The 27,978-nt window shown below is 48.0% G+C and overlaps 3 protein-coding genes and 1 pseudogene across 7 annotated transcripts in view; 1 reads left to right on the top strand and 3 right to left on the bottom strand.

Annotated features, from left to right (window-relative positions):
- Positions 1-202: 202 nt before the first annotated feature.
- On the bottom strand, positions 203-25,669 carry PLIN1 (perilipin 1). 3 transcript variants are annotated; one of them, XM_033189039.1, is made up of 10 exons: positions 21,382-21,472; positions 13,969-14,153; positions 11,949-12,007; positions 7,800-8,004; positions 6,076-6,158; positions 4,599-4,863; positions 4,120-4,292; positions 2,224-2,415; positions 1,561-1,806; positions 203-562 (listed from the first exon to the last, which is right to left on the bottom strand). In XM_033189039.1, the coding sequence occupies exons 3-10, from the start codon at positions 11,991-11,993 to the stop codon at positions 203-205; spliced, it is 1,569 nt and encodes a 522-aa protein (XP_033044930.1). In that variant the 5' UTR covers positions 11,994-12,007; positions 13,969-14,153; positions 21,382-21,472. The 3 variants fall into 3 exon arrangements, with proteins under 3 accessions (XP_033044930.1, XP_033044931.1, XP_033044933.1); XM_033189040.1 differs by lacking the exons at positions 13,969-14,153; positions 21,382-21,472 and adding an exon at positions 25,535-25,669; XM_033189042.1 differs by lacking the exon at positions 13,969-14,153 and having other exon boundaries at positions 21,382-21,502.
- On the bottom strand, positions 16,472-25,735 carry PEX11A (peroxisomal biogenesis factor 11 alpha). Of its 3 annotated transcripts, XM_033189044.1 has the most exons (4): positions 25,535-25,660; positions 24,239-24,393; positions 21,382-21,497; positions 16,472-18,878 (listed from the first exon to the last, which is right to left on the bottom strand). In XM_033189044.1, exons 2-4 carry the CDS (start codon positions 24,271-24,273, stop codon positions 18,307-18,309), a joined length of 723 nt encoding a protein of 240 aa, XP_033044935.1. In that variant the 5' UTR covers positions 24,274-24,393; positions 25,535-25,660; the 3' UTR covers positions 16,472-18,306. The 3 variants fall into 3 exon arrangements, with proteins under 3 accessions (XP_033044935.1, XP_033044934.1, XP_033044936.1); XM_033189043.1 differs by lacking the exon at positions 24,239-24,393 and having other exon boundaries at positions 25,535-25,735; XM_033189045.1 differs by lacking the exons at positions 21,382-21,497; positions 24,239-24,393 and having other exon boundaries at positions 25,535-25,712.
- On the bottom strand, positions 21,887-23,423 carry LOC117070229 (annotated as a pseudogene).
- Positions 25,733-27,978, top strand: part of WDR93 (WD repeat domain 93) — a 49,952-nt gene continuing 47,706 nt past the window's right edge. Inside the window, exon 1 of the mRNA XM_033189046.1 lies at positions 25,733-25,817. The gene's annotated coding sequence lies outside the window, so the exon portion shown is untranslated. The remainder of the gene's footprint in view (positions 25,818-27,978) is intronic.

Below are 27,978 nucleotides of genomic sequence, written 5' to 3'. Positions count from 1 at the left end.
CCCTTAAAAACTGGCTCTGAGGGTGAAGCCCCAAAAGGATGCTTTAAAAAAAAAAAATGTGTGCCTCGGCAGCATCATCGGGATGAGGCTGGGGTCCCCAGGGGACCACTTTGAAAGCGGCAACGCTCGCCTGGGTTGTGCGGGTTCTGTTTATTTGTTAGAGAAACCCGCCGGCCCGGGGTGCGGCGACAGATGCGGCGACTCAGCTCTTCTTGCGCAGTTGGCTGTACTGCGCGCGGCCCAGGATGGGCTCCATGACGCTGGGCCGGAAGAAGCTGTCGCTGACCCTGCGCTTCGGCTTCTCGCGGGGCACGGCCGGGAAGGCCGGGCGCGGCGCTGCGGGCGTGGCGACCTTGTCCTCCAGGCCGGGTCCGGGGGACGCGCCGGGGCTCTGCGCGCTCAGCAGGCTGCGGCGGGGCTGTGCGGCGCGCGGGGCGGGCTCCGGGCCGGCGGATGGCGCCCCTGACGCCCTGCGCTCCGCCTCCCGGCGCTCGACCTCGGCGGGCGGGTTGTCGATGTCCCGGAATTCGCTCTCGGGCTCCATCAGCGACAGCCTGGGGAGCTGAGGGCCCGGCAGCCGCCTTAGAGTCCTGGCTTGGCCCTGGTCCCTGCGCCTCTGACCCACCGCCCCTTCCCGGGTCCCTCGCTTGTTTCACTGGGAGCGGCCGTCAGGAGGCCACAGGCTGGGGAGCGGTTCAGTAGTTGGAGGGGCACCGGGGAAAGCCCTGAGGTCCTACCCACTCTGAGCTTCTCCATGGACCAGGTGGCCGCTCAGGCAAGCCAAGCCTCCCAAAGTTTCAGGATCCCCTAGGCCTCCATGAGGGGAACCCTCAATGGGAGGTCATCAGCTTTCCTAACTCTTCCTTGCAGCCCACACAGTGACCTGGCCAGGGATGGGTACACCTTCCTGGGGCTGGCCGAGCGCAGGGTAAACAGGAGGTCTGCTAAGATCCCTGGCATGCTGCTTGCTAGAGTGACTGAGTAACCCACCCCCTTACCAGCTCTAAGGGTGCTTTCTGCCCTGACCAGCCCCCCTCAGGCCCGCATAACCCTATAACTTGCTTTGGAAAGGGGCTCCCAAAGGGATGGCATTGGTATCCCCTGGGTTTTTCCTATTGGCCACAGGTGATAGAATTGGGTGGAGCCTGCTGCTGTCCCATGGAACTCATGGCCCACCCCTCAGGGTGCCCTGGAAGTCTCTCCAACCACTTCCCGCGCAGCAGCGTGCAAACCTGCCTGGCACCTGCCCGGCCTTTCAGTTGGGAGCAAAGGGGTGAAGGTGAGGCACTGGGATCCCAGGACTAATGGCTGGAGACTCCTCTACCAACAGGTGGGAGGGGCCGTGGGGAGAGGCCTTAGGCCAGAGCCACGGGCCTCTATACTCCTGGGGCTGGGAGAGGCCCAGTATGTCAAAATGTTGTCAGGGCACTGAGGACTGCAGGGGGGTCTCCAGAGGAATAGGGGAAAGGAGGGGGACTGCATCCCCTTCAGTCAAATCTACTTTATCTGCCCTGTCCGGGCCCCTTGGGACACTAACAGTTTGCCAGGGGTGGTACTCACCGGCACGTAATGCACCACTGTGTCCACCACATTGTCAGTAACGCCCTTCAGGGCATCTGATAGAGACATGGCCCTCCCCTTGGTCGAGGAGACAGCAGGGACTGGTGTGAGGTGCAGCACCCTCCCTGCCATGCCCAGCACAGCTGCAGGTGCCCATGTCACAGCCGAGATGGTGGTCCGGAGGGCCTTCTGCAGGTTATGTGCCACACCGCCCAGGAGCCCTTGAGGGCCTGGCACGGCTGCTACCTGGGGGCCAGAGTAGGGTCAGTGCCTCCTGCAGTAACTCCCCTGACCCTTCCCTCCTCACCAGCCCCAGAGCTCAAGGGAAAAGCATGAGAATACCAAATTTACAAAACTTCAGGCTTATTCTGCCACTAGCGGTGTGGCCTTGGACAGGTCACATTCCCTCTCTGAACCTCTGTTTCTTCCGCAAAATGTGACAATAATCTCTGCCCTGCCTATTTACAGAGTGTTGCAAGGATCAGCTGAGAGAATGACATGGAAGTCCCTCATCAGCTGGGCATTTGGGGGTGGGGTAAAGGGTGTTACACACACATGCCATGCCCCTGCATCTGGGCCAGAATTCCTGAGTTCACCCTATGCCTCTGCTTCTCACCACTTCTGTGGACTGGACGACTTTGAGGCTCCCACTCTCCCCCTCACCTCACTGAACTTGTTCTCCTCAGTCTCCAATTCTTCCTCCTCCTCCATGTCCTCTCCCTCCGTGTCTGTCTGGTCCTCATGATCCTCCTCCTGGGCGGCTGCGAGGCTGTGCAACCAGGGCACCCGCACTTCACTCCTCCGCCGGGACACCGCCTGCATGGCCACTGAGGCACCCCACTGGGCCAGGCTGCTCTGAGGGAGGATGGCAGCAGATTGCTGGCTCAACTGCCCCTGCTGATGACCAGGGAGCCACAGCAGCCGAAGCCCCTCGCCCCCAGGGTCCAGGCCAGGTGGTGAGCAGGGCTTGGCCCCAGCAGACTTTTCTTGAAACTTTTTATTGAATGGTAATCTACATACACTAAAGTGCACACATCTTTAGTGTAAGCTCTCTATGAATTTTTATAAGAACACACCTGTGTAACCACCACAGGTCAAGACATAGACCATTTTCAACACCCAAAGACTCCCTGGGTCCCCCACTCAGTCCATATTCCCCTAAGAGCAACCACAATCCTGATCTCTGTCACCATGCCTTCGTTTTGCCTATTTTTGAACTTCATGTCAGTGGAGTCACATCATGTGTATTCATTCATTAATAGCTCCTTTAGTTAAATATTATGGTGTAAGTTTCACTTATGTTACTGCAAATGGAAGTAGTTCCTTCTTTTTCATCTCTGTGTAATATTCCATCATACGAATTTCCCGTAACTTACCCATCCTACAGTTGATGGGCATTATCATTGCTTCCAGTTCTTAGCTAAGGATATTGCTGATCTGAACAATTTTTACTTGTCTTGGGAGACTTAAGTGCTCATTTCTGTTGGGTATACACTTAAGAGTAGAATTGCTGGGCCATAGGATATATGTTTGTTAGCTTTGGTAGATACTCCCCCCAGATCTCTAAAGAGTGAAAAATTCAATGAACCAGAGTGTCCCATGGGAAGAAATTGACTGAGCAAGTAGGCTGGTGTCTCCTGAGGCACATTCTAAACCTCTAGGGAGCCCCACAAACAGAGCCTCCTTATTACACAGCTTTTGGGGATGCCACTCTATTCCATGTGAATGGTGGCATGTGAGGTTCTGCCCGCTGCAGGCCAGGCCCAGGCATGTGACTCTGTCTCAGCCATTATTGATGCAGGGGACTGAGGGGAACTGCTAATCCTGTATCCCTGCAGGGGCAACACTTGCTTGAATGAATGATCCAGGCCTGATGATGCTTTTAAAAGTACTGCTCAAAAGATGGCTGAAAAGTAGTAATCTTGTTTGCTGACCTTTATGCTTTAATGTTGTTTTATTTTCTTTTCTGGCGCTAGTTTCTTACTAAAATTCCTTATGAAAAAAATCCAGCCTATTTCTGCTAAAATACAGAGAGGTGGAGGTGGGGAGTGGTGGGGAGTTAACTCTCCCTGGGCCTAGAAAGGGCAAATTTGCCTTGGGTGCATTGGTGCTGGGTACACTCTCCCTGACAAAATGGGTTGTGTACTTTGTTTATTTAAGGATGACAGTCCCTAGTGCTTGCATAGCAGATGGAAGTCCTGCTGTCTTATAGGTGGGAAGACCCATAGAAAGAGGCCCACTTGGGGGGATGAAGACTGGGGCTTGGGGGAGACTCAGAGGGAAATGGGGGAGATAGAAGTGAGTGGTAGGGCAGGAGCACTCTAGCAAGGCAGGCCTGCCCTTGCTTAACATCCTGTCCCTTCTCTTTCCCTGTGGTCTGGAAGGCCATCCCTCTACCCCTCTCAAGGCCTCTTGTCCTTAGAACTAAAGTCCTAGCCCAGGTTGGAAGAGAGAATGTTCTCAGGACAGGAAGGGGCGATGGGTGGGGGATGGGAGGTACTAAGAGGCCCACAAGGCTCCCAGGCACCGGGTCAGTCAGAGCTCAGGGCAGATACTCACCAGGGGCGCCACTCCTGGGATCCACATGGCCAGGGTGTGGCCCTGCTCCAGGGCCCGGGCCATGGTCTGCATGGTGTGTCGAGAGAGGGTGTTGGTCAGAGCCCCAACCCTGCTCATGAGGCTCGGCTTGGCCTTGGGTGACTTCTGGGCTTGCTGGTGTCCAGGAGCAGGGGCTGAGTAGGGATTTGCGGGGAAAGAAGAGGAAACAAGTAAGAGAGGGGCCGGGGAGTTCTGGGTCATGTCTAGGACTGGAAAGCAGGTGTTCTAGCTCCACCACAAACTCACTGGTGAGTTCCACAACTCACTTTCCCTCTTTACAGATGGGGTGGGGGCAGGAGGGTAAATGTTATGAATCCATCTGAAAATCCCACTGGCCTTCCCTATTCCAGAGCAGTGGCTGGATGAGCCTTGCTACCTCCTGCTGATTCCCAGGCAGTGAGACAACTCACTCCCAGGCCGAGCCTCCGAATGGCAAGTACCTGACTCTTCCTTGTCTGGAGGGAGGAGGTACTCCACCACCTTCTCAATGCTGCCCAAGGCCAAGTCGGCCCCTCCAGAAGCCAGTCGGCCAGCTCGAGTGTTGGCAGCAAATTCCGCAGTGTCTCTGGCCACTCCCCAGGCGAGCTCGCACCCAGCCAAAGCGGCCCCCAGGACCTTGTCTGAAGTGCTCGCGATGGGAATGCTGATGCTGTTTCTGGCACTGCGGAGGCGGGTGGAGATGGTGTCCTTCAGCTCAGAAGCAATCTGGGGGAAGTTGGTGGGGGTGTTAGGCATGTGGTCTTGCAGTCCCTGGAAGGGCCACCCTTTCGGGGTCTGGTGGCCTGAGCCCAGGTCCCAGGAAGGCGTCATCTAAAGGCCCAGGGAACTGGTACTGATATTTGGGTACCTGGAATTAAGCTAGGCTTTAAAGGCAGAGGGCTCCAACCTTCCTTGTGCCAACCGTTTGGATCTCCTGGCTTCTTCACCCCCATCACTGCCTGTCAAGATCCCTCTCATCCTGTGAGGATGACCCCAAAGACTCCTCGTTGGTGCCACCTATCCTGATACCCTCATGCTCACAAGGAATCTCCTTCATCCTTTCCTCAGAACACAGCGTTTCTATTGATTTATAGGTGTGCTTGATCTTCCTACAAGTTCTGCATTGAAATAATTTATCTTTTTCTTCGTTATCCCGGGAGCGCCTTTGTGACAAAAATGTTGCCTTTAATCTGGAAAAATGGGGAGCAAAGGACACAGGCCTCACGGCTGAACAGACCTGCTCTCACTGTCTCCACTTACTGGTTTCTTCTCTGTAAAATGGAGATAACAACCCCTATCCCAGAGGGTTGACAAGGGGATTAAGTGAGAGTACTTGATAAAGCATAGGTGATGGCCCGGGCATAGGGTAGGCCTCAGTACATGTTTGTGGGAAGGGTAGTTGGTCAGTGAGATAGATGAGGTCAGAGACTGAAGCTTATTCCCCAGAAGCACCAAAAATGAGTCCTTATCATAGCAACTACCTAATAAATATGTAGCCAGGTAAAGTGACTTTCAATCTCATGGTCCATAAAATGTTGGATCTTGAGGATATGGGATGACACTCCTGGGATCTGAATGAGTGTGACTCATGACCTTAAGCAGCTGTAGTCGCCAAGTGGTCCAGGGCAGACTGTGGAACCTCAGATCCCAGGGTGTGGTATCCGGAGGCAGTGGGACCCGCCAGAGCTCCTGTTTGGGTTTGCCTCTGGGCTCGTGCCTGCTGGTCCCAGAAACCCCACCTCCATTTAGCTTCACAGGGAGAAGAGGAGCCTGTTGTGTGGTGTGGCCTTGGGAGCAGGCAGCCTCTGCCAGCCTCGGAGGATGCTCACCATGGGACACAGACTTCCAGTCACGGCATCAGCAGCCCCTGCCCTCTCCTCCCTGAGAGGTGGTGACGACAGAGTGCAGGGAGGCTTCAAGAGGTGGGAAGGGGCTTACCTTTTCAGGAGGGTACTGGAGGGCTGGGATCTTTTCCTCCAGGTGGTCCAAGCCTCGGCAGGCCAGCTCATTGGCAGCTGTGACTGGAAGGAAAGGGTCAAGTTTGGGTGAGTGCGGCCTGTCTCCATGAGAATCTAGCAGTGGCTTCTGTGCCAAAGAAGTGACTTGGAGCCCTCAAATCCCAAGGCCTGCTGTCTCCCCAGCATCTCTGGGCCCCAGGCCCTTTGCCCTCTTTAGCCCCTGTCCGCAGGGGCTCCTCGAGACCCGGGCCAATTTCTTACATCTGTGTGGGAACTCTGGAGTCACTGAGACCTGCACTCAAAAGGCCAAGTGACCACGTCTAAGCAGCCTGTGGCCTCAGCAAGTCACAGCCTGTCTGAGCCTCTGCTTCCTACGTGGTAAAAGGTGAATTAATGGTGCCTGCCTGGCAGGATTTTTATGAAGAAGAATGATGGGAGCTATATGAATCACCAACAAGTACTGTTCTTTCCTTCCTTCTCTTCCCTCGGTACCTGCATGGGGACTCTGAGTGAGCCTAAGGAGGGAGAAGAGAGGTGTGAGAGGAAGGCAGATGGCAGTGAGGCCTTGGAGCTGGGCCTGCTTAGCTCTCAACATGACAAACTCCCAGCACAGCCAGTGCAGGCCCCAGGCTGTCCATGCTCTTTTTAACCACTAGGTGTTGAGATGGTCAGCTGTCTGAAGAGGGTCGCAGGGAAGGGAAAAGAGTTGCCCCTGGGGAGTGGGCTTGCATCAGAGATGCACCTGCTTCAAGGGGATCCTGCCTGGGTCGGCCGGGACATCGGCTCTGCAGCCGATGACCACTGGAGGCCACAGCTTTCAAAGAGAGCTCTTTATACTCTTTCATATATTCTTTCTCCAGATACCTTATTTTTCTTCACAAAATTCTCGAGCAGCAGAGAGCCCAGATGACTTAGCTGTCTTCCAGTTGGGCAGAATGAGACTCAAGGAAACTATTTAAGGAGCTTGCAGCCAGGGACAGGGCCTGGGCCTACTTTACATCTGTCCTCTCCTGTTTGCTGTGTGGAGTCCTCAGCTACCCATAATTCTGTAATTAGGATGGTGGAAGGTGCTAGGCTTTTTGGCATTACTGCGATTTCCCTCAGCCCTGTCAAGAGCTATGCCTTGGAGGCCACATTTTCAGATGGGGCAGAACAATTTGAGTGGTACACACCTGGTAAGGCCCGTAAGAGAACCGTCTTCTGCCTCCAGGGCCCTGGCTAGTGGCTCTCTGCCGCCCCCACCCGTCATGAGCCGCTACCATCAGCTGCTGGGCTCAGCCAGCTTTCCCCTCCCTCCATGCCCTCCAGCCCTGCCAGGCCCCCTAGTGTGGCTGCCTCTGCCTCTGCCAGACTCTGCTGGTTCTTGCTGCTGCCGCCTGTGCTGCTACAGTGAGTGTCTGGTCTGCCATGGACCCCAACCTCACCACTGCCTGCATAGCTCTGCCTTCCCTTCCCCTGCAGATTCTCTGGCCATCATTGTTATCCTAGGCAAATGCCAGCTGGGCCACAGATAGGCATCTATAGATGAAAAGAGATCTGTATGTATACCTTTATATCCATAGATAAGAAGACCATGCAATGGGATGTAGGCAGTTAAGCAGAGAGACAAGCAAGTTATCAGATAGACAGACTGAGAGGCGGACAGACAGACTGGCAGGTAGGCAGTGAATAAGCAGGCAGCTGCTGAGTGCCGCGAGGACTCACACTGGGTGGACAGCCTGCGGACCACCGGCTCCATGCTCCAGGCAGCCAAGTTACTGGCGCTCTGCACGCCCTTCTCATAGGCATTGCACACAGAGGCCACCAGGGGGTGGGCTTCCTTAGTGCTGGTGTAGGTCTTCTGGAAGCACTCGCAGGTGCCACTCACCACCGGCAGCTGCAGGACCCGCTGCAGCACATTCTCCTGCTCCTGGTGTGGAAGGAACACATTCAAGTTGTCCCACCTCCCTCTCCAGCCTCCCAGGAAGGTGACCTCAGGGTCATGGAGACCAATGGTGCAATTAGCCTGAGTCCAAGTGACCTGGGAGGAACTAAGGCCAAAGAGGTCTCTAGATGCCCCAATCATGGGAGCATGGGAGAGCCCATGGGGAAAACAAGTCCATGTCCTCCTGGTCACTATCCAGGTTCTGGAGAGCTACCAAGGCAATCTCTGTTCTCCAGGGGCCAAGTCAGATCCCATCACCCCCACCCCCACCCCAACTCACTCCCCTGATACCTACTAGTAGAGAGCAAGTGTTGTTAATGTCTAGAGTTTTAATGCACCTTTGATTGGTGGCTTCTCCAAACATTTTTCTGGTCTTTCTGAGGTACTGCCTCCCCGCCTGTGTATCCTGGCCCCACTGCCTAGAACGCTCACCTTCCCTCCCATAGCCCTTGCTGCCTGGCAGAGTGCCATTCCCTCAAGACTCCACTTGACCAGCACTTCCCCTGTGAAGCTTCCAGACTCTCTTCCATCGCGTCGGAAACCACTCCCTCCCTGGCTGTCTCCACATTCATTACACCGTGCTATGGTTATGGGTATTCATCTCACTCCCCATAGACTCATCTCTGTATCCCCAGAGTGTAGCCTAAAGCATGGCACAGTAATGTTAGCTGAATACATGAACCACAGTCAGGGCTGTGCCTAGTAGAATGTGTAGGTTTAGATCTGCCCAACTGCACAGAATCACAGAATCTTAGGCCCCCAAGGGACTTTGTGGTAAGAATCCTTTCCATCATTTCTCTGGTAGACTTGTATTTGTTTTTATTTATTTATTATTTTCCTAGAGACAGGGTTTCACTCTGTTGCTCAAGCTGGAGTGCATTAGTGCCATCATAGTTCACTGTAACCTCCAACTCCTGAGCTCAAACAATCCTCACACTTGTGCCTCCTGAGTAGCTGGGACTACAGGCGTGTGACACCATGCCTTACTAATACTTTTATTTTGTAGAGGGGGCGGGTCTTGCTGGTCTTGAACTCCTGGCCTCAGGTGATCCTTCTGCCTCAGCCTCCCAAATCACTGAGATTATAGGCATGAGCCTTTGTGCCCAGCCAAGACTTATATTTGAATATCTGCCTGAATGAGAGCTCTCCCCCTCATAAAGTGGCCTGTGTCCCTTGTTGGGCAGCTTTGCAGAGCTGAAATTTGCCTCCATCCCCCTGTTCCACACTCTGCCCTCTGGAACAAAACTGAGCAAACCTATTTCATCATTCATGGGTTGGCCCTTCACATATTTGAAGTCAAATATGTCTCCCTTTAGAGGTACCTCCATCATGTTAAATGGCTCCAGTTCCTAACTTTGTTTACAAATGGTTCACACTGTGGTCTGGTGACCCCCTCTCCTGGACATGCTACAGTTTTACATTATCTTTCTTAAAAATATACTACCCTTGCTTGAGCCTAGGAGTTTGAGGCCAGCCTGGGCAACATAGGGAGACCCTGTCTCAACAAAAAATAACTATAATAATAATTAATAGGTATGGTGCTCTCTGCCTGTGGTCTCAGCTACTCAAGAACCTGAGGTGGGAAGATCACATGAGCCTGGCAGATGGAGGCTGTAGTGAGCCATAATCATGCCACTGCACTACAGCCTCGATGACAGAATGAGACCCTGTCTCAAAAAACAAAAAAACGAACAAACAAAAAACACTCAAAGACAGCATTCTGGGTGTGATCTGTGCGTGCTGGGTGTACTGGAACAATCGTTTATCATTTCCAGGGTGCTGTGCTGTTAGTAATGCACCTTTGGCAGCAGTCACATAATTAAGCTTTAGGTCACCTAGGAACCTTAGTGAAAAAACACTGGTCTTTGAGTAAAATAATGAATTCTAGGGCTAAGTGTAGAAGCTCATGCCTGTAATCCCAACACTTTGGGAGGCTGAGGTGGGAGGATCATTTGAAGCCAGGAGTTTGAGAACACTCTGAGCCACAAAAAAAAAGAGAAAAGAAAAAAGCTAGCCATGCTAATATTTGATGGCATGTGGACTACAGAGTCCCAGCTACTGGGGAGGCTGAGGTGGGAGGACTGCCTGAGACCAGGAGGCCGAGGCTGCAGTGAACTATGATGGTGCCACTGCATTCCAGCCAGGGTGACAGAGTAAGACGCTATATCTAAAAAATAAATAAATAAAATTAAAAGAACAAATTCTAGGCATGCAGAGGGAAAGAGCATTTGTCAGGTGCCATTATGCTGCAGGCACTGGTCTGGGTGCCTTGGTGACATAAGCTCACTTAATTCTAACAGCCATCCTCTGGGGTTAGCACTGTCACCAACACTGAGTCAATGAGGAGACTGACAATCAGAAATGGGAAGTGATTTACCCAAGATCCCACAGCTGGTAAGTGGCAGAGTCAGGATTCCAACTCGAGTTGGAAATGGCCTGCCTAGGATTATCTTCAAAATAACACAAAGTGAGGGAATTAATGGAAGTGAGGATGAGGCAGGATTGGCCATGAATTCATGGTCTTCGGGGCTAACAAAGGGTACATGGGGCTTATTATGTTCTTTTCTGTCTGTTCTTATGAATGTTGAGAATTCTCCATATCTAAAGTAAAAAGAAAAAACTCCCCAGGTCAGATTCAGATGCTCAGACTCTCTGTAACTTTGAATATGACACTGTGGCATAGTTTTGCTCATGAAGTGAAGACCTGGCCTGTTCTGTTTGTAGGAGGGAGAGTTCAAAGATCCCCATCAATGAGACCTATGTGTACACTAAGACAGAGCAGCCCACAATGTCTTCGGGTTTTTTTGTTTTTGTTTTTGTTTTGAGACGGAGTCTTGCTGTCTCCCAGGCTGGAGTGCAGTGGCGCGATCTCGGCTCACTGCAAGCTCCGCCTCCCAGGTTCACGCCATTCTCCTGCCTCAGCCTCCCGAGTAGCTGGGACTACAGGTGCCTGCCACCACGCCCAGCTAATTTTTTGTATTTTTAGTAGAGACGGGGTTTCACCATGTTAGCCAGGATGGTCTCAATCTCCTGACCTCGTGATCCGCCCACCTCCGCCTCCCAAAGTGCTGGGATTACAGGCTTGAGCCACCTCGCCCGGTGAAAACATTATTTTTAACAGTTTGGACAGAGCTTTCAGAGGTTGTTTTAGACAAAACCAAATGGGGAAAGAGATCCTGGGAAGGGAATAAACCACCGTCTGTTAGAATGGCTTCACTATGTACTTGACCATTTTATGCCTCTCTCTTCTATGACTCAATACAAAACAAAGTGATTCCTAGTGTAAGAGTTAGTATAAGGCTAATTTGGGCAAGGTGGATATTGTACAGGTTCACAATTTTTAAGTTTCACTATCTGAACTGTGTGCAAATCTGAGATGCCCTGCCAGGAGCCATCAAGCATTCCTAAAAGTATCAAACCATTTCAAATCACAGTGAAAACCAGGTCAGAGATAGAACACGAGACACACGGAATATCCCACCCTTCCCCCGACACAGCAGCACAGGCTGTGCACCATCTGACTCCGGGAGGTGCCATTTGCCATATGAATGATGCTGGAGACAAAGAATGCAGTGGCTCTGCACTGAATACACATCCAGCTGGGCGGTGGACAGAGCATGGGCTTCTGCATCAGGGTTTAAACATAGTTATTCCCTTCCTCTCCAATCCCCACTGTCCCTAAGCCAGGATTTCTGTCCCTTTTTTCCAAGGTGCTTAGTTTTTAATAAGCATCTTTTTTCCCCTCCCAGATCCTCCAACTGCCCTCTACAAAAGGTGGTGAGGGCAAGAATAACTAAGCCATGGTAGTCAATGAACTAGGATTATAATCTGGGCATATCTTGCTCTAAGTCCCCTGCATCTTCCCTCCCTGCTTCTTCCTCCTCCCTCAGTTGTCCATCCCCTGTCACAGATGAGCCCAAGTTACTTACAGGAAGGTCTCCATCCAGCAAGGTGGGGCCTTTGTTGACTGCCATCCTAGCTCTTTAAGCTGCAAAACAGAGTCCCAGGTCCCATCAGAAGCCCTCAGGCTTGAGTTCTCACTTCCCTACCTCTCATGGCCACCAACTAGGCCCAGGCTGCCTGGGGGCCCATTTGCCCTGAACGGAAGGCATTAGGTTGGAGGGTGAATGTCACACACAATAGCCCCACTCGTTAGGGTCCCCATAGGAATGAGTTGCTCCATAGCTTACTTGTCAAGACTGATGTTTCTTTCTTTCTTTCTTTCTTTTTTTGAAATGGAGTCTTGCTCTGTCGCCCAGGCTGGAATGTAGTTGCACAATCTCAGCTCACTGCAACCTCTGCCTCCTGGGTTCAAGGGATTCTCCTGCCTCAGCCTCCCCAGTAGCTGGGGCGCCCACCACCACACCCGGCTAATTTTATTTTATTTTTATTTTTTGTATTTTTAGTAGAGACGGGTTTTTTTTTTTCTTTTGAGATGGAGTCTCACACTGTTGTGCAGGCTGGAGTGCAGTGGCATGATCTCCGCTCACTGCAAGCTCTGCTTCCCGGGTTCACACCATTCTCCTGACTCAGCCTCCCAAGTAGCTGGGACTACAAGCGCCTGCCACCATGCCTGGCTAATTTTTTTTTTTTTTTTTTTTCAGTAGAGACAGGGTTTCACCGCGTTAGCCAGGATGGTCTCAATCTCCTGACCTCATGATCCACTCACCTCGGCCTCCCAAAGTGCTGGGATTACAGGCATGAGCCACCATACCGGCTAATTTTTGTATTTTTAGTAGAGATGGGGTTTCATCATGTTGGCCAGGCTGGTCTCAAACTCCTGACCTCAAGTGATCTGCCCACCTTGGCCAAGCCAAGAATAATGTTTCTTATAAGAGTTCAGGTTAGGAGGCCAGGCGCGGTGGCTCAGGCCTGTAATCCCAGCACTTTGGGAGGCCAAGGTGGGTAGATCACCTGAAGTCAGGAGTTCGAGACCAGCCTGGGCAACATGGTGAAACTCTGTCTCTACTAAAAATACAAAAATTAGCCAGGCATGGTGGTGGGCGTCTGTAATCCAGTTACTTAGGAGGCTGAGGCAGGAGAATCACTTGAGCCCAGGAGGCGGAGGTTGCAGTGAGCTGAGATCATGCCACTGTATTCCAGCCTGGGCGACAAGAGCAAAACTCCGTTTCAAAAAAAAAAAAAGGGTTCAGGCTAGGAAATAAAAAATGCAGGCAGCCATAAGAGATAAAAAGTTTTAGCTAAAGTCCTAAGGCTCTTTAATGAGGGTCCAAAAGACACTAAAACAACAAGTTTCAAGCTGGGTGCATTGGCAAGCACCTGTAATCCCAGCTACTGAGGCTAACATGGGAGAATTGCTTGAGCCCAGGAGTTTGAGATCAGCCTGGGCAATATAGTGAGACCCCATCTCTAAAAAAATAAATAAACAAGTTTCAGGTTTCATCTTTGAAAAGGCTCTGGGTTAATTCCTCTCTCTCTCTCTCTCTCTCTCTCTGTGTCTGTCCCTCTCCCCCCTCCCTATGTTTTTTTTTTTGAGACAGGGTCTCAATCTGTTGCCCAGGATGGAATGTGGTGATACACTCATGGCTCACTGCAGCCTTGATCTCCTGGGATCAAGGTACCCTCCCACCTCAGCCTCCCAAGTAGCTGGGACTACAGGCATGCACCACTATGCAGGGCTATTTTTTTTTTTTTTGTCTTTTTTTGTAGAGACAGGATCCCACTATGTTGCCCAGGTTGTTCTTGAACTCCTGGGCTCAAGTGATCCACCTGCCTCGGCCACCTGCAGTGCTGGGATTAAAGGCATGATCCACTGTTCCTACCCAATTCCTCTATTTCTAAGCAAACATATCTGTGTTTTGGAAAAGACAGTAGCCCCAGAATAGCTATTCTATACTTCTGGTACAGAGTATCTATACCAGAATCTCTCCCTCAGTAGTTTCCCTGCAGAGCTTTTCATCCCAAGCAAAATTCCCAAGAGGTCCTTACCTTCAACTTCTTCCCTTTAATGTTCATAAACAAGCCATGTAAGGCAGGTGCCCCAGGACCCCAACACTCACTGCAGCTGACCGCCACCTCAGTCTCACAGAGCCCAGGCTGCAGAGCGTCTCCTCAGGCAGAAACAATTCCTATCACTCCTGGGAGTCTTGGGCAATGCTACTAACGCCTCCCAGCTAGAGGAGGGCAGAGAGGAAGAGAAAGCAGGGTCAGCAGTTGTCATGGTTATCTGACCCAGGGTTCCCGGGGCGTATCCTAACTTCTCTAAGGACATTTAGCAAACAAGGAGGTAGGTGGCAGAGCTGAAGGAGATCCAGGCTCAGAGGACTTAGTATTCCAGAGCCATGAAGCATCAGTTCTATAATGTTCCTGCCCTCAATTCACAAAAGTCTGCTTTCCAGAAAGAAGGTAAAGGGATATACATCGTTAAACTCAAAAGCTCTAAAGTTCTATATACCTCCGCAATCTTTTGGCTCCTTTTCCGTAGAGGGTCTTGTGGGACAGTTCTCAATCCATTTCTCTCATCTTTTCTTATTTACTAGCAAGAGTGAATGTTGAACAGTAAAATTTAAACCCACACAGAAGAGTTCATCTGAATGTATTCGTCTTTGATTATGGAGATAAATTGCCCTCAGTGAAGAAGCAACAGAGCCAGGAGTTGTTTTTGACAATATAGCCTTTGAGGGAGGAATTTTCACTTCTTAGAGTTCAAAAAAATTTATTGAACTTTACCTGGCCTAAGATGCTACCAGAATGAAGAGTGGGAGAGCCAAGTAGATTTTTGTTCTCCTAAGTCTGGATAAGCGACAGTGTTGACTAAGATTCTATCACTAATCAACAGCACCCAGACAACCAAGAACTAGCACCACTCAACCCTTCTTTAGCCAGGACTCAAGCACAAGCCCAAGTTCTAGTTCCTGGCTTCAGATATGATGGAGGACTCCGGTGTAAGCTATAGCTTTCAGATTAACTAAGAAGGGCCTCTTTGTGAAAATGGACAATAGGAAAACAAAACGTATTTTCTTTGTTGCTGGTGGAATTTCATGTATTGTTGACTCTTCTAAGTCACACACTGTGGGCAAGAGAAGAAAGAGATGGGAGTGGGGAATTATGAAAGATCCTTGGTAATAAACTACGTATCTGTGATGCAATAAAGTAGGGAATGAGAAGGCAGGAAAGGCAGGAGTCAAGCAGGGAGGCTTCAAAGGAGTAATATGCTATACATTTAATACTTATTGATCCAACCTGGGCTTTTCAAATGTAAGGCAGTAGAGAAGACAAAGTATTTAAAGAAGTGGCCTCGGCTGGGAGCCATGGCTCAAGCCTGTAATCCCAGCACTTTGGGAGGCCGAGCCGGGTGGATCACGAGGTCAGGAGATCGAGACCATCCTGGCTAACAAGGTGAAACCCTGTCTCTACTAAAAAATACAAAAAACTAGCCGGACGAGGTGGTGGGCGCCTATAGTCCCAGCTAGTCGGGAGGCTGAGGCAGGAGAATGGCGTGAACCTGGGAGGCGGAGCTTGCAGTGAGCTGAGATCCGGCCACTGCGCTGCAGCCTGGGCAACAGAGCCAGACTCCGTCTCAAAAAAAAAAAAAAAAAAAAGAAGTGGCCTCTGCCCTCACCTCAAGGTTCAGCACAAATTATCTTTGAGGCCGTGACTGGACAGCAACCTGAGCCAAAGGGCAGTTTTCAGCCTTCAGAGTAGTGGCTTTGGGCCAGAGGGAGTATAGGGCTTTGTGCCTGAAAGCTCTGCCAAATCAACTAGTCCTTTGGCTGCTTTAGCTGGGAGTGCAGAATGTGGGTGAGAGGTGAGAAGTGGTGAAAGGGCCTAGGAGAGTCCCGAGGGAAGACAGAAGTGTTAGTTTTCTAGCAGTAGCTTGCAGGGCATAGACTTCTATCTTCTTTCCTTCTCCGTCCCTACCTGCTTTCCCTACCCCTCCACCACATGAGAGCAGGGAGCTAGGTCATCTTGCTCACAAGTGGATCCCCAAAACCATGCATGGCACTCAAACATTCATTGTTGAATAAATGAATTATCAGGCAACAATGCTCAGTTGTGAATGTGCTGGGCTGTACACCTATGAAGAACTTCAATTTTTGGTATCCCTCATGAATGTGGAGGCTCTGGGGTGGAAAACACTACTTAGAAAGAAGGATTCACAGGGAGGTACCAGGACACCATTAAGATGGATACCACTGTAACATACCACCATGAATTCAACGCAGACTTACCTAGGCAGAAGCCAGCCAGGCATTGACAGGGCTACTGTAGAGCACCCTCTCCATGGCAGCAGTCTAGATGAGTTCATTCAGAGGTCCCTTTCAACCCAGAGGCTCTACATCTTAATCTTTCTCCATCCTCCTCCTCAGTCTGGATCTTCTAGCCCAGAGCTCGCTGTACCAACTGTGTAGGCTGATTGAGGATTATCTGCTGGATTGCCTTACGTTTAACTCTTCTCTATTCCCAGAACATATTCACAGACACAAGTCAATTTTGTCTAGAAATTTATTGAACATAATTAATCTATTACAGTAGAGGATCTGGACAATAAAAAGTTAGTTAAGCTTTTTATTTGCCCTGACCTAGTAGCTTTCATGTCTTTTAAAATTTCCAAAATTTTATTTCTCAAATTCCATATCTTGATTGGTTAAACAGACAGCCAAGAATCTGAGTCTATTTTTTGAGAATCTCAATCACATTTCTGGGAAATATAACTTATTGAGTACATATTTATTTTCTCACTTCCATTCAGATAAATGACACGGCTTTGCTGGGAGGACTGACATCAGCCTCCTACCTGCTGGCATCCTATTTCCCTACCTCACCTCCCTCAAACTAAAGGATCTGTAACCACATATAAAGACCCACACCCAAGATGGGAGATAGAAACACAAGTCAATGTCATTGACTCAGCATTCCAGTGTCCTCTTCACTGGCTTCCTCCTGTGCTTTCCACCTCCCTCAATCACCCTACAAATAAGATGTCTGATTTATCATAGAAAATTGTGACCCCGTTACATCTGGAGTATCATGAAATTTTTTTGACTGGATAAATTTTGATGAAAATTAATGTAGTATTGCCTAAATTGTTAGAAGGATTTAAATAAAACAATCTAGCTGATGAGTCTAAATACTGTTATAATTTTTTTTTTAAGACTCTAGGTCTTGCTGTATCACCCAGGCTGGAGTGCGGTGGAAGCTCACTGCAGCCTTGAACTCCTGGACTCAAGTGATCCTCCTGCTTCAGCCTCCAGAGTAACTGGGACTACAGGCATACGCCACCATGCCTGGCTAATTTTTTAACACTTTGTTGTAGAGATAGGGTCTCACTACACTGCCCAGGCTGGTCTTGAACTTCTGGCCTCAAGCAATCCTTCTGCTTCAGCCTCCCAAAGTGCTGGGATTATAGGTGTGAGCCACTACACTCCACCCAGTTTTAGTTTTTCTAGAAAAGAATATAAACCACTGGACAAGGAAGGTCCAAATTATGGGACAGTAAGAGGCAAAAAACAGGATTCAGGAGGGGATCACATTTCTACTCAATTCTGAAGACAGTGGGAGAGCATGGAATGAACACTGGATTAGGAGTCAGAGGAATGAGGCTCTAGCCTTAGTTGTTTTTTGTCTGTCAGCTTCTTATCTGTCACAGGCTACATATAGGCACCCATTGTGACCCTCTACCTATTCTTCTAAGTCCCTCCTGTCTGCTTCTGATTTTTGCTTATTCACTGCACCCATAGACACAATTTATACCATGAAGGTGCCTGATGCTTTTCTGATTCTACTTCTGGACAGAGCAAGGACATGAGTGTAGTGATGGTATAAGGGCCAACAAGTTGAGAGGCTGTCAGCCCAGCTCTCCTCCATCCTGCTACTGACGTCAGAGCCTCTACTAGATCTGAGAGTGCCATGCACCAGACGTACTGTAATTATGTGAAACCAATGATCCATATAACCCTAAAGTTATTGTATATTAGTGTTAAATGATCAGTGTGATTGGGTCTTTTTAAATTTTTTCCTTTCAATTTTTATTCATTCAGCAAATACTAAGCTCCCACTATGCACATAAGAGATGTTCAATCAATGTTAGATGAAGGGAAAATATTCAGAAATTCACAAGTCACTCCAGCACTCCAAAAACATACAAGTCTTCATGCTCCTCCCTTCTCCATTTTTGGCCTCACCTCTGCCCACATCATAGGTTGTTAAATGCTCACATGAACAAGAACTTAAGCACAGTATGACATGGCCTTGACTTATACAAATTTCTATCCCACTAAGAGGCCATCTTTTAAAGTAGGTACTAGTTCCAAGCCTAAAAACACCCTAACGGGTCTTCAGCTTCATCTGAGGATATGCCACAGTGATCATGCCTGCTATAGAGGACACAAGACCTCCAAGTCCAATGATGCCAGGATTGGACTTATAGATCCCCAGCTGGTCCAAAGGGTTCAGAATATCACAAAGGTTCTTCACCGTGTCCAGGAGCAAGGGAGGATGCTGCATCAGAGATCGGAATACGAGAAGTAGAAAGGATTGGAGCCATTCTGTTTCCTCATCAGCCACACTGTACCCAAGAGGATCCTGGGATGCTGATTTCTCTTTCTTTGCCCTGTCACGTGTAACTCGTTTCATCTGCAGGGAGATTTCATACAGATCCCTGACCAGGCTCAGCAGAAGAGAAAAGCAGTAGTGGTGGGCAGCCCTCGTTCGCCATTTCTCTTTGTTGATGCCAGAGGTGAGACCTACGCTCCTCACCCAGAGGATGGTGTCACAGATGAAATAAATCACACGGTTCAGGTTGGCTAATGTTAAGCATAAGCGAGGTACCAGGTCAGTGGCATGAATGCTCTGCTCAGTTGCCTGTATAGCATGTACCACATTGCCTAGTCTGAACCCTGCAAGTAGAACCCACAATAATGAACAGTTATTTCATTAGTATACAACGGGAAAATAGAATCCCTGTATCCGGGTGAGGAGCCAGCTTTTCATTGTTTTTTGTTTTTTGTTGAGACAGGGTCTTGCTCTGTCACACAGGCTGGAGTGCAGTGGCACCATCATAGCTCACAGCAGCCTCAACCTCCTGGGCTCAAGCAATCCTCCCACCTCAGCCTCCCGAGTAGCTGGGATTATAGGCATGAGCCAGTGTGCCCAGTTTAGCACTGGTGTTTTTAACAACTGATGGTCATTCAAGGCTCAGCCTTTGTTCAGAAAAAGAGAAAGATTTTACAGTACATTAAGGACACTTAAAATGATCTTGGAAGGCAAAAAAAAAACAGTGACTCTTTAAATTTACCTCCTTCATTGTAATGAACACCTTAATGTTGACTGACGGCATACTCCAGGCAAGGTCAATCATGAGTGTGGACGGTTACATCTGATTATTTACCAGCTACACTTCTTTAGAAGGAAGGTACTATGATAACATGAACTCCAGATGCAATACTCTCTTGGAGAGTTTGATGCCTTACATTTTATTTATTTTCCAGACAAAAGACTGTCTTTTTAAAAAACACTATTATCATTTTGCCATTTCTCTGGTCCAAACCCCTTTTGGCTACCTATTGTCAAGAAAATAAAGTAGAAATGGTAGAATTTAATGGATAGAACAATTACTAATATTGTCACAGAGCTCCTAGTTGAATTAAATCAACCATTGCAATGGCATGTCCTTATGTGAGCATGTAATTCAATTCATCAGGGATGCATCAATCAATAGGTACTTACTGAACACCTTCTGAGAAAGAGTTATAGTACTAAACATCATGGAGGATGCAAAATAAATACTTTTCCTTGAAGGACCATACCTTAGACTCAGGAGGCACTCAGAAGTAGCTACTGTCAGAAAACTTATAATCTCAGAAGGGGCCAGGCGCGGTGGCTCATGCCTGTAATCCCAGCACTTTGGGTGGCCAATGTGCGTAGATCACCTGAGGTTAGGAGTTTGAGACCAGCCTGGCCAACATGGTCAAACCCTGTCTCTACTAAAAATAAAACAAACAAAACAAAAATTAGCCAGGTGTATTGGCGCACGCCTGTAGTCCCGGCTACTAGGGAGACTGAAGTGGGAGAATTGCTTGAACCCAGGAAGTGGAGGTTGCAGTGAGCCAAGATCACGCCACTGCACTCCAACTCCAACCTAGGCAACAGAGTGAGACTCCATCTCAAAAAAAAAAAAAAAAAAAAAAGAATGTTTGATATTATGTTATCAAAAATAACATAAAATAGTAAAATAGTATATGTAATGGCTGTTTTAGTATATAGATTCTGGGTTCCAGTTCTGGCTGTTGCACTAACTGGCTGAATGACCCTGGATAAGCCCCTTCTGGACTCAGACACCAGCGACCTCTAAAGGACCTTTCAGCTCCAACATTCTAAATAATCTAAACGGAATTTCTAATCTTGGCCTTCAGTGCCATCCAGAAAAGCTCGCCCCACCCTTCCCATCCCTGTGCTTGACAATTCAAATCTTCTGTCAAACTAGTTTTGTAGTTTGACAATGATCCTCCCATACAATGGTTTGTTCAGAACAGTTGTGAGCCTTTACTAGAGGAGAATGCCCTTCGAAACTCTTCTTCCTTCTCTCTAGCCTCACCTCAAGTTCCACCTCCTCTAAAACACCTTTCTTTTCCTCTACCTCAGCCAACAAGTTTGGCACTAAATCTTATATGTCATTATTTAAAGCACCTTACTTCTCCCATAAGGCTCAGGAATATACCTATATAACATAGGTGCTCAAAACCAACTGATCAATATGTGATGCTCTACATTCCATTCTAATGCCTCTGCTAACCTACTATAGCAACATCTGGTTTTCATCAAACAACAAAGAGTCAGAAAGGCAACTGCTATGAAAAGTACTGGATTTCCCAGTATGATGATGTATTATTAAAGTGAATTAAATAAGCACAAAACATTGATTTCACTTTTTACCTTTAGCATGAAACCTACCTCACAAATGGGCTACAAAAAATGTATCCACCTATATATCCTCTAGCACTCCTCAAGAAAGGAAAAAGGCAGGTGGTCTAGGATATAACTATTCCACTCTTGTTTACAACAAAGGGGCTCACAGGAGCAGAAGCTCATGTCAGAGACTGCTAAAACATACTGTGATTCTAAGAACTAAAGGTGAACTAACACGTTGTCTGTCTCACTGGTTATGATTAAGCAGAAAGACAAGGTGTAGCACCAGATGTGAATATAACAGGGTGTTTATGAATGGTCTGCAGCAAGACATTCAAACCTGTTGTACCATGAGGACAGTCTTACTGGTCAATTTCATCAATAAACTTGATGGACTAGAAATTAATGACCTAGAAATTACTCCACAAATTATAGGATCTGAGGCTGAGAATTCTAAACCAGGAGCCACTGTCCCTCAAGAAACAGGGTACTTACATTTACGACCAGTGCTCACACTGGACTCCAGTTTCTTGAGCTTCATTACCACCTTCTCTTTGCCAGCTTTAGGCTCTAACAAATATCTAAGCAACATGCATGTGTACTGAGTGGCTCTGAAATGCAAAAAAAAAAAAAAAAAAAAATTGAGAAGAATGATTTACAAACCAAATAAAACTTAATTCATGAAGGGAAAGGGAAACACATGCCTACAGACAACATTTCCAAGACCATTTCTCATGTAGCAACTCTTACAAAAGCAAAATTCTGCAACAGTCATTCCACAGGAGAGCCAAAGGGTAGAACATGTCATGGAAATTTAACACAAAGGTAATGAAAATGAACTCTGCAATAATGCAGCCAATGTGCGTCCAAAAGGCAAATGGCACAGAGAAATGGATATAGTCAAAGTGAGAAACTGCACAACATCTCCCTCATGTTAAGTCTACAAAGATCCATACTCCTTCTCCTCCCCAGTGTAGATTTCTTCCTTTTTTTTTTTTTAGACCGAGTCTTGCTCTGTCGCTAGGCTGGAGTGCTGTGGTGCGATCTTGGCTCCACTACAACCTCTGCCTCCCGGGTTCAAGCGATTCTCCTGTCTCAGCCTCCCAAGTAGCTGGGATTACAGCTGTGTGCCACCACGCCCAGCTAATTTTTGTATTTTTAGTAGAGATGGGGTTTCGCCATGTTGGCCAGGATGATCTCGATCTCCTGACCTCGTGATCTGCCCGCCTCAACCTCCCAAAGTGCTGGGATTACAAGCGTGAGCTACCTGTAATCTCGCCTGATTTTCAGATTTCTAAAATGAACTTTTCTACCATGTACATAATCTACCATCTATGTGACACGACACAAACTCAAACCAGAACCAAATGAAAAGTCCACAGTTTAAAGATTGTTTAATTTTTTGTAAACAAAAGGACCAAATACACATCAGTACATAAATTAGTATAAATATGTTTTCATAGTTGTCTTTCTAAACTCATTGATATTTTATATAAAATACAGGCAGAATCCTGCTTAATAATACTATATATTTAATAAAGTGATTATTGTCATGCTTACAAATAACAATGGCTTACTAATATAAATGTATGAGAAATTTTACATCACATAGTCACACATCCAAATCCATTTGGCAGTCTATTAATAAAGTAGGTGCCTGGTTCCTACTGTCTTATAAGTGCATTTGAATCCCTTTATGCTATAAATATTATTCTCAATAAAAATGTGGTACATTTTCCATTTTCTAAAATAGTGAACTTGGTACTAGGAATGAAATAAAAAGAGAAGACTGGAATCATAAACAATTGCTTTCTCTTTTTTAAGTGTGCTTCCTGGTTAGAGGGCTGGTCATGTCAATGACTCTGCCTTTCTGAGCTTTGGTCTAACAATAGGAATGAGGCCAACAGTAAGACATTATGTTTATTTATTTATTTTTGAAGTGAACATAAACTCAATATTTTGTTGTCTTCATAATAAAACAAAAGAGGACACTTAGAACTGGATCACTTGGCCCTTTCTTTTCTTATCTCCTCCCAATTCAAAATGCTGGCATCTTTTAATAGCCAGGACTCTTTTAGATCTTCACTGGGCTCAACACACTCAAGCTTTAGCAAAATCTTCTTGGTAGTTTTAGCCTTTTTCTGGAAAATTGGCTTAGTCTGCCCACCACAGCCACTCTGCTTCCTGTCATAATGCGCTTTCCCTGGGCATTCAGAGAATCCTTGCCCTTCTTGTACTATGTCACTTTGTGGGGTTGGTGCTTGCCACACTTCTTACAGTCCGACAGGTTTTAGGAACGTTCACCATGTTTGCGTGAGCATTATTGGCACAGAAAGCAAGGTATTATTTTATGAATGCCAGTGTGGTCATAAAGGTTATACAGATCATCAAGGAGGCTGGGAAATGAATGCTAGAGATCTCAGATCTTTTGGAATAAATATATCTTAAATTATTATTATTATTATTTTTCGAGACACAGTCTTGCTCTGTTGCCCAGGCTGAAGGGTAGTAGTGCGTTCTTGGCTCACTGCAACCTCCACCTCCCAGGTTTAAGCAATTATCCTGCCTCAGCCTCCTGAGTAGCTGGGATTACAGGCATGGGCCATCACGCCCAGCTAATTTTTGTATTTTTAGTAGAGATGGGGTTTCACCATGTTGGCCAGGCTGGTCCCGAACTCCTGACCTCGTGATCCGCCTGCCTCAGACTCCCAAAGTGCTGGGATTACAGGTGTGAGTCACTGCACCTGGCCTAAATGATTATTATTATTATTATTATTTAGATTGAGTCTTGCTCTGTCGCCCAGGCTGGAGTGCAGTGGCGCAATCTTGGCTCACTGCAAGCTTTGCCTCCCGGGCTCATGCCATTCTCCTGCCTCAGCCTCCCGAGTAGCTAGGACTACAGGCGCCCGCCTCAATGCCTGGCTAATTTTTGTATTTTTAGTAGAGACGAGGTTTCACCATGTTAGCCAGGATGGTCTCAATCTCCTGACCTCCTGATCCGCCCGCCTCAGCCTCCCAAAGTGCTGGGATTACAGGGGTGAGCCACTGCACCCGGCCTAAATGATTATTTTTTTAACCAACTTCCTTGATAAACCTTGCAGGGTACATTCTAGGTACACTGGAATTACAGGTTTCTATTTAATGAAATTTCTATTTAATGAAGCTTATATATAAAGCAACCATTTAAAAAACGTATCAAACTAATGAGAAAGCCAGTATAGCTTGGTAGTTAAGTGGGCACTGGAGTCATTTGCGTGGACGTGAATCTCTCAGTTCTGCCCTGTGGTACTTATTAACCTCCTTCTGCTTGGTTTTCTCCATCTGAAATGGGGAGAATATTTAGAGTATCTACCTCATAGGGTTGTGATGAGGGTTAAATAAGTTCATAGTTGCAAAACACTGGTAACAATAGCTGGTATAAAGATGGCTTCCAAAAGCCTCATTATTGGGGCCATTCTAATTGATCTGTTTGTATCAGCACTTGCACACCCAGAAGAGAATGAAGAGCTGTTAAATAAAACTGCAACTGTAACTATTTTTTAATCAAGCAAGAATCAACCAAATCTCTAAAACATCATGAACTAGTACTGTATGTGTATTAAAGATACAGTCTCTCAGTTCTTTTTGTTTCTTATGGAACCAAAAGAAAAAGAGACGCAATCTCTGTTTAATATTTTCAGTAGCACAGCATGAACCTCAGAGGTGCAGGTAGTTCTTTCTGATCTTCTCCCCATTGTATTTCTCCCCCAGTCCAGTTGGTGTGGTCTCATCCCTGCTATATTTTGTTTTACAATTTACAAAACTATTCCACATGCAGTATCTCAATGATACAGACTGGGCAATAATGGAAGAGAACTTCTGTCTCTACTCAAACATTTCAAGAGGTATTTGAGAACGGGCACAGTGGCTCGCGCATGTAATCCCAGCACTTTGGGAAGCCGAGGTGGGCACATCACCTCAGGTCAGGAGTTGGAGACCAGCCTGGCCAACATGGCAAAATCCCGTCTCTACTAAAAATACAAAAAGTAGTCGGGCGTGGTAGTGCACGCCAGTAATCCTAGCTACTTGGGAGGCTGAGGCAGAAAAATCGCTTGAACCTGGAAGGAGGAGGTTGCAGTGAGCCGAGACCGTGCCACTGCACTCCAGCCTGGGCGACAGAGCGAGACTCTGTCTCACAAACAACAACAGCAACAACAACAACAACAACGAGAGATATTTGAAGCCACACCAAGTGGTTTGCTTCCCTGGCCACAAATAGTAACCCAAAGTTTCTCTTTAAAGGAATTCCCTCGGAAGAATGTTGAGTGGAAAGAACCCAATCTTTCTTTGCCCGGAGAGCAAAGTTAGGAGGGGAGGAGGATCTGTCAGCCGGTGTCACGTCATAGGCGGTCTCGAGGCGGCTAGGGTGCCAGGCATTGGGGCTTTCGTGCACGAGGCTAGGACCGGACGCGGATGCGTTGGGCCCACCCACGTAGAATTTAGGGTGAGGAGGGGCTCGGATACCAAACTCCCCCCGTAGGAGCTGGCAACGTCCTTCCCGCTTCCATCTACCAGACTATCACCTCCTTTTTCTCGGGTGCCGGGGAATAGGCACCGGAGCACCCAGTTAGGGCGAGAAAGGGGCGGAGGCCGCTGGCACCTGACTCACCTGAAGAGTCGGTCCCGGCCTTGGGTCTGGTTGGTGAAGCGGGTGAAGGCGTCCATGGCTCCTAGCCCAAAGGCCACGAGTCGCACCGGGTTCAGGCGTGGGTCCTCTGGGGGCCGCCAGCTCCCTAGGGAACTGTCAGTCCCAGGGTATCGGCTGACAGGGAGGGGCTGAGTCTCTCCGCCCCAGAGGGGGCGGGGGCGCACATTTCGTAGAGCAACTTCGCTGACTTCCGGTTTAAGCCGGAAGTTGTGGTTACCAAGGCGACGCAACGCCGCCGGGCCAGGTGAGCAAAACTTTTGATCCTACCTTCGGGTGCCGCGGCTCCCCTCGAGTCCCAGGACTTCCCTTTACCTGTAGAGTCTCCTAGAGGAAAGTCTGAGGGCGTCCGTCTCCCCAGACTCGGGCATTTCCGGATGCCTCGCAGCTGCCCGCAGATCTCAGGTTCTCAGGAACCCGGGGTGAAATCCCGAATGGTCTCTCCAGCCTGAGAACTCTCTTGCTTGGGACGGTGGGGCCTAATCATTTCCCAGCGCCGTGCCTCTTTCCCTTGAGCTACACCAGCTCCATGTATGGTGAAGGAAGCGGTTAGGGCAGAGATAAGCCAATTCATAGTGTGAACCTAGCACGAGAGCCGGATGAAGTGAGAGAATTTTCTGCTTGGATTATTGAACACTGAAAGAAGATTGTTACCTGAGGTAATCCCTAAAAGAGTCATTGTGAGCAAAGTGAAGCAAAAATAGATTGCAATGAAATTGCACCGCTGAACATTCGTTCTGTGCGGCTTGAAGAAATGGAGCCTCACCCACTCCGTGGCAGTAATTTTATAAAATGTACCCTCTATAACCACAAAATAAGGTCGGCCGGCGCGGTGGCTCACGCCTGTATGTAACCCCAACACCACTTTGGGAACCGAGGTGGGCGGATCACCTGAGGTTAGGAGTTCGAGACCAGCCTGGCCAACAGGGTGAAACCCTGTCTCTACTAAAAATACAAAAAAAGTAGCCGGGCGTGGTGGCGGGCACCTGTAATCCCAGCTACTTGGGAGACTGAGGCAGGAGAATCTCTGGAACCCAGGAGGCGGAGGTGGCAGTGAGCCGAGATTGTGCCACTGCTTTCCAGCCTCAAAAAAATAAAATAAAATAAAATGACGTCAACATTTTTGTAATCCTTATTCTCTTGGTCACGCCAGCTCATAACATTTGCAGGCCCTGGGTAAGAGTACAAATGGAGTCCAGCATACCGCATGTTTAAATATTTTAGTTATAAATCAAGTAACAAATTGTTAAGTAAAATATAGTCTGTTTTCCTACATTGACAAATAAACCCTCATAGTGATGTAGAAGGCCAGGTTCATTTTCAGAATTCCTAGACTCCTTAGAACACCTGGAAACACAGCTGGAATATGGCAATGTGGGGAGAAATGGCCCCCAATCTTTTCCCACTTCCCTTTCTTTTCTGGTTTCTGGTGCCCACCTGCATTCCCTGCCAGGAGCCTTGCATACCATCCTGATACTCCAAGCCACATCCAACTTTTGCCCAGACCCCTGCAAGCAGCCTTGCCTTGGCCACCTTTCAGATCAAAGAGTGCTCACAGCAGCAGCTGGGTTTGCCCTCAGGAGAAAGCTGAGAAAGGCTCATGCAGGCCATGGTGTCATTTGGGCAGTAAATTCCAAGGGTATTGGTACCCTGAACATGGTCTAGACTCCAAAAGAGGGAAACTAGGCTTTGGGTGAGCATATCTCCTTGGCCCCATGGGTTACTCATTTTTTGCAGAGGAAAGAGCCTGGAAGAGAGCCAGAAGTTTTCTCTAAGTGCATGGCCCTGGTCAGGGAAATTCTGCAAGCAATAAGAATGTATTGAGTGCTGGCCATATACCAACCACTGTGCTGAACTCTAGTCCTAGGGTAAAAGTTAATAAGGAACACAGTAAACTGATAAGTACAATACAGAGATATGTTAGATGATAGAGGTGAGCACAGGGTGCTTCTAAACACAGATTTATGTAATCTGTTTTTTGTTTTTGTTTCTGAGACAGAGTTTCGCTCAGGGCTGGAGTGCAATGGCGAAATCTCGGCTCACTGCACCTTTTGCCTCCTGGGTTCAAGCGATTCTCCTGCCTCAGCCTCCTGAGCTGGGATTACAGGCATGCACCACCACGCTCGGCTGATTTTTTGTATTTTTAGTAGAGACGGTGTTTCACCGTCAGGCTGGTCTGGAACTCCTGACCTCAGATGATCCACCTGCCTCGAGCTCCCAAAGTGCTGGGATTACAGGTGTGAGCCACCGTGCCCGGCCTTATCTGTTTTTTATACCTACAATTCAGCTTTTTTCACAATATCATATAAAGTGAATCATATAGTATGTAGCGTTTTCTTTTCTTTTCTGATTTTACTTAGCATAATGCATTTGAGATTATGTTGTGCACATCAGTAGTTTGTAATTTT

The sequence above is a fragment of the Trachypithecus francoisi genome, unplaced genomic scaffold (assembly GCF_009764315.1).
Source record: "Trachypithecus francoisi isolate TF-2019V2 unplaced genomic scaffold, Tfra_2.0 Lachesis_group3, whole genome shotgun sequence".
NCBI lineage: Eukaryota > Metazoa > Chordata > Mammalia > Primates > Cercopithecidae > Trachypithecus > Trachypithecus francoisi.
The sequence above is the reverse complement of the archived record's forward strand: the minus strand, read 5'-3'. Positions and strand labels throughout refer to the sequence as shown.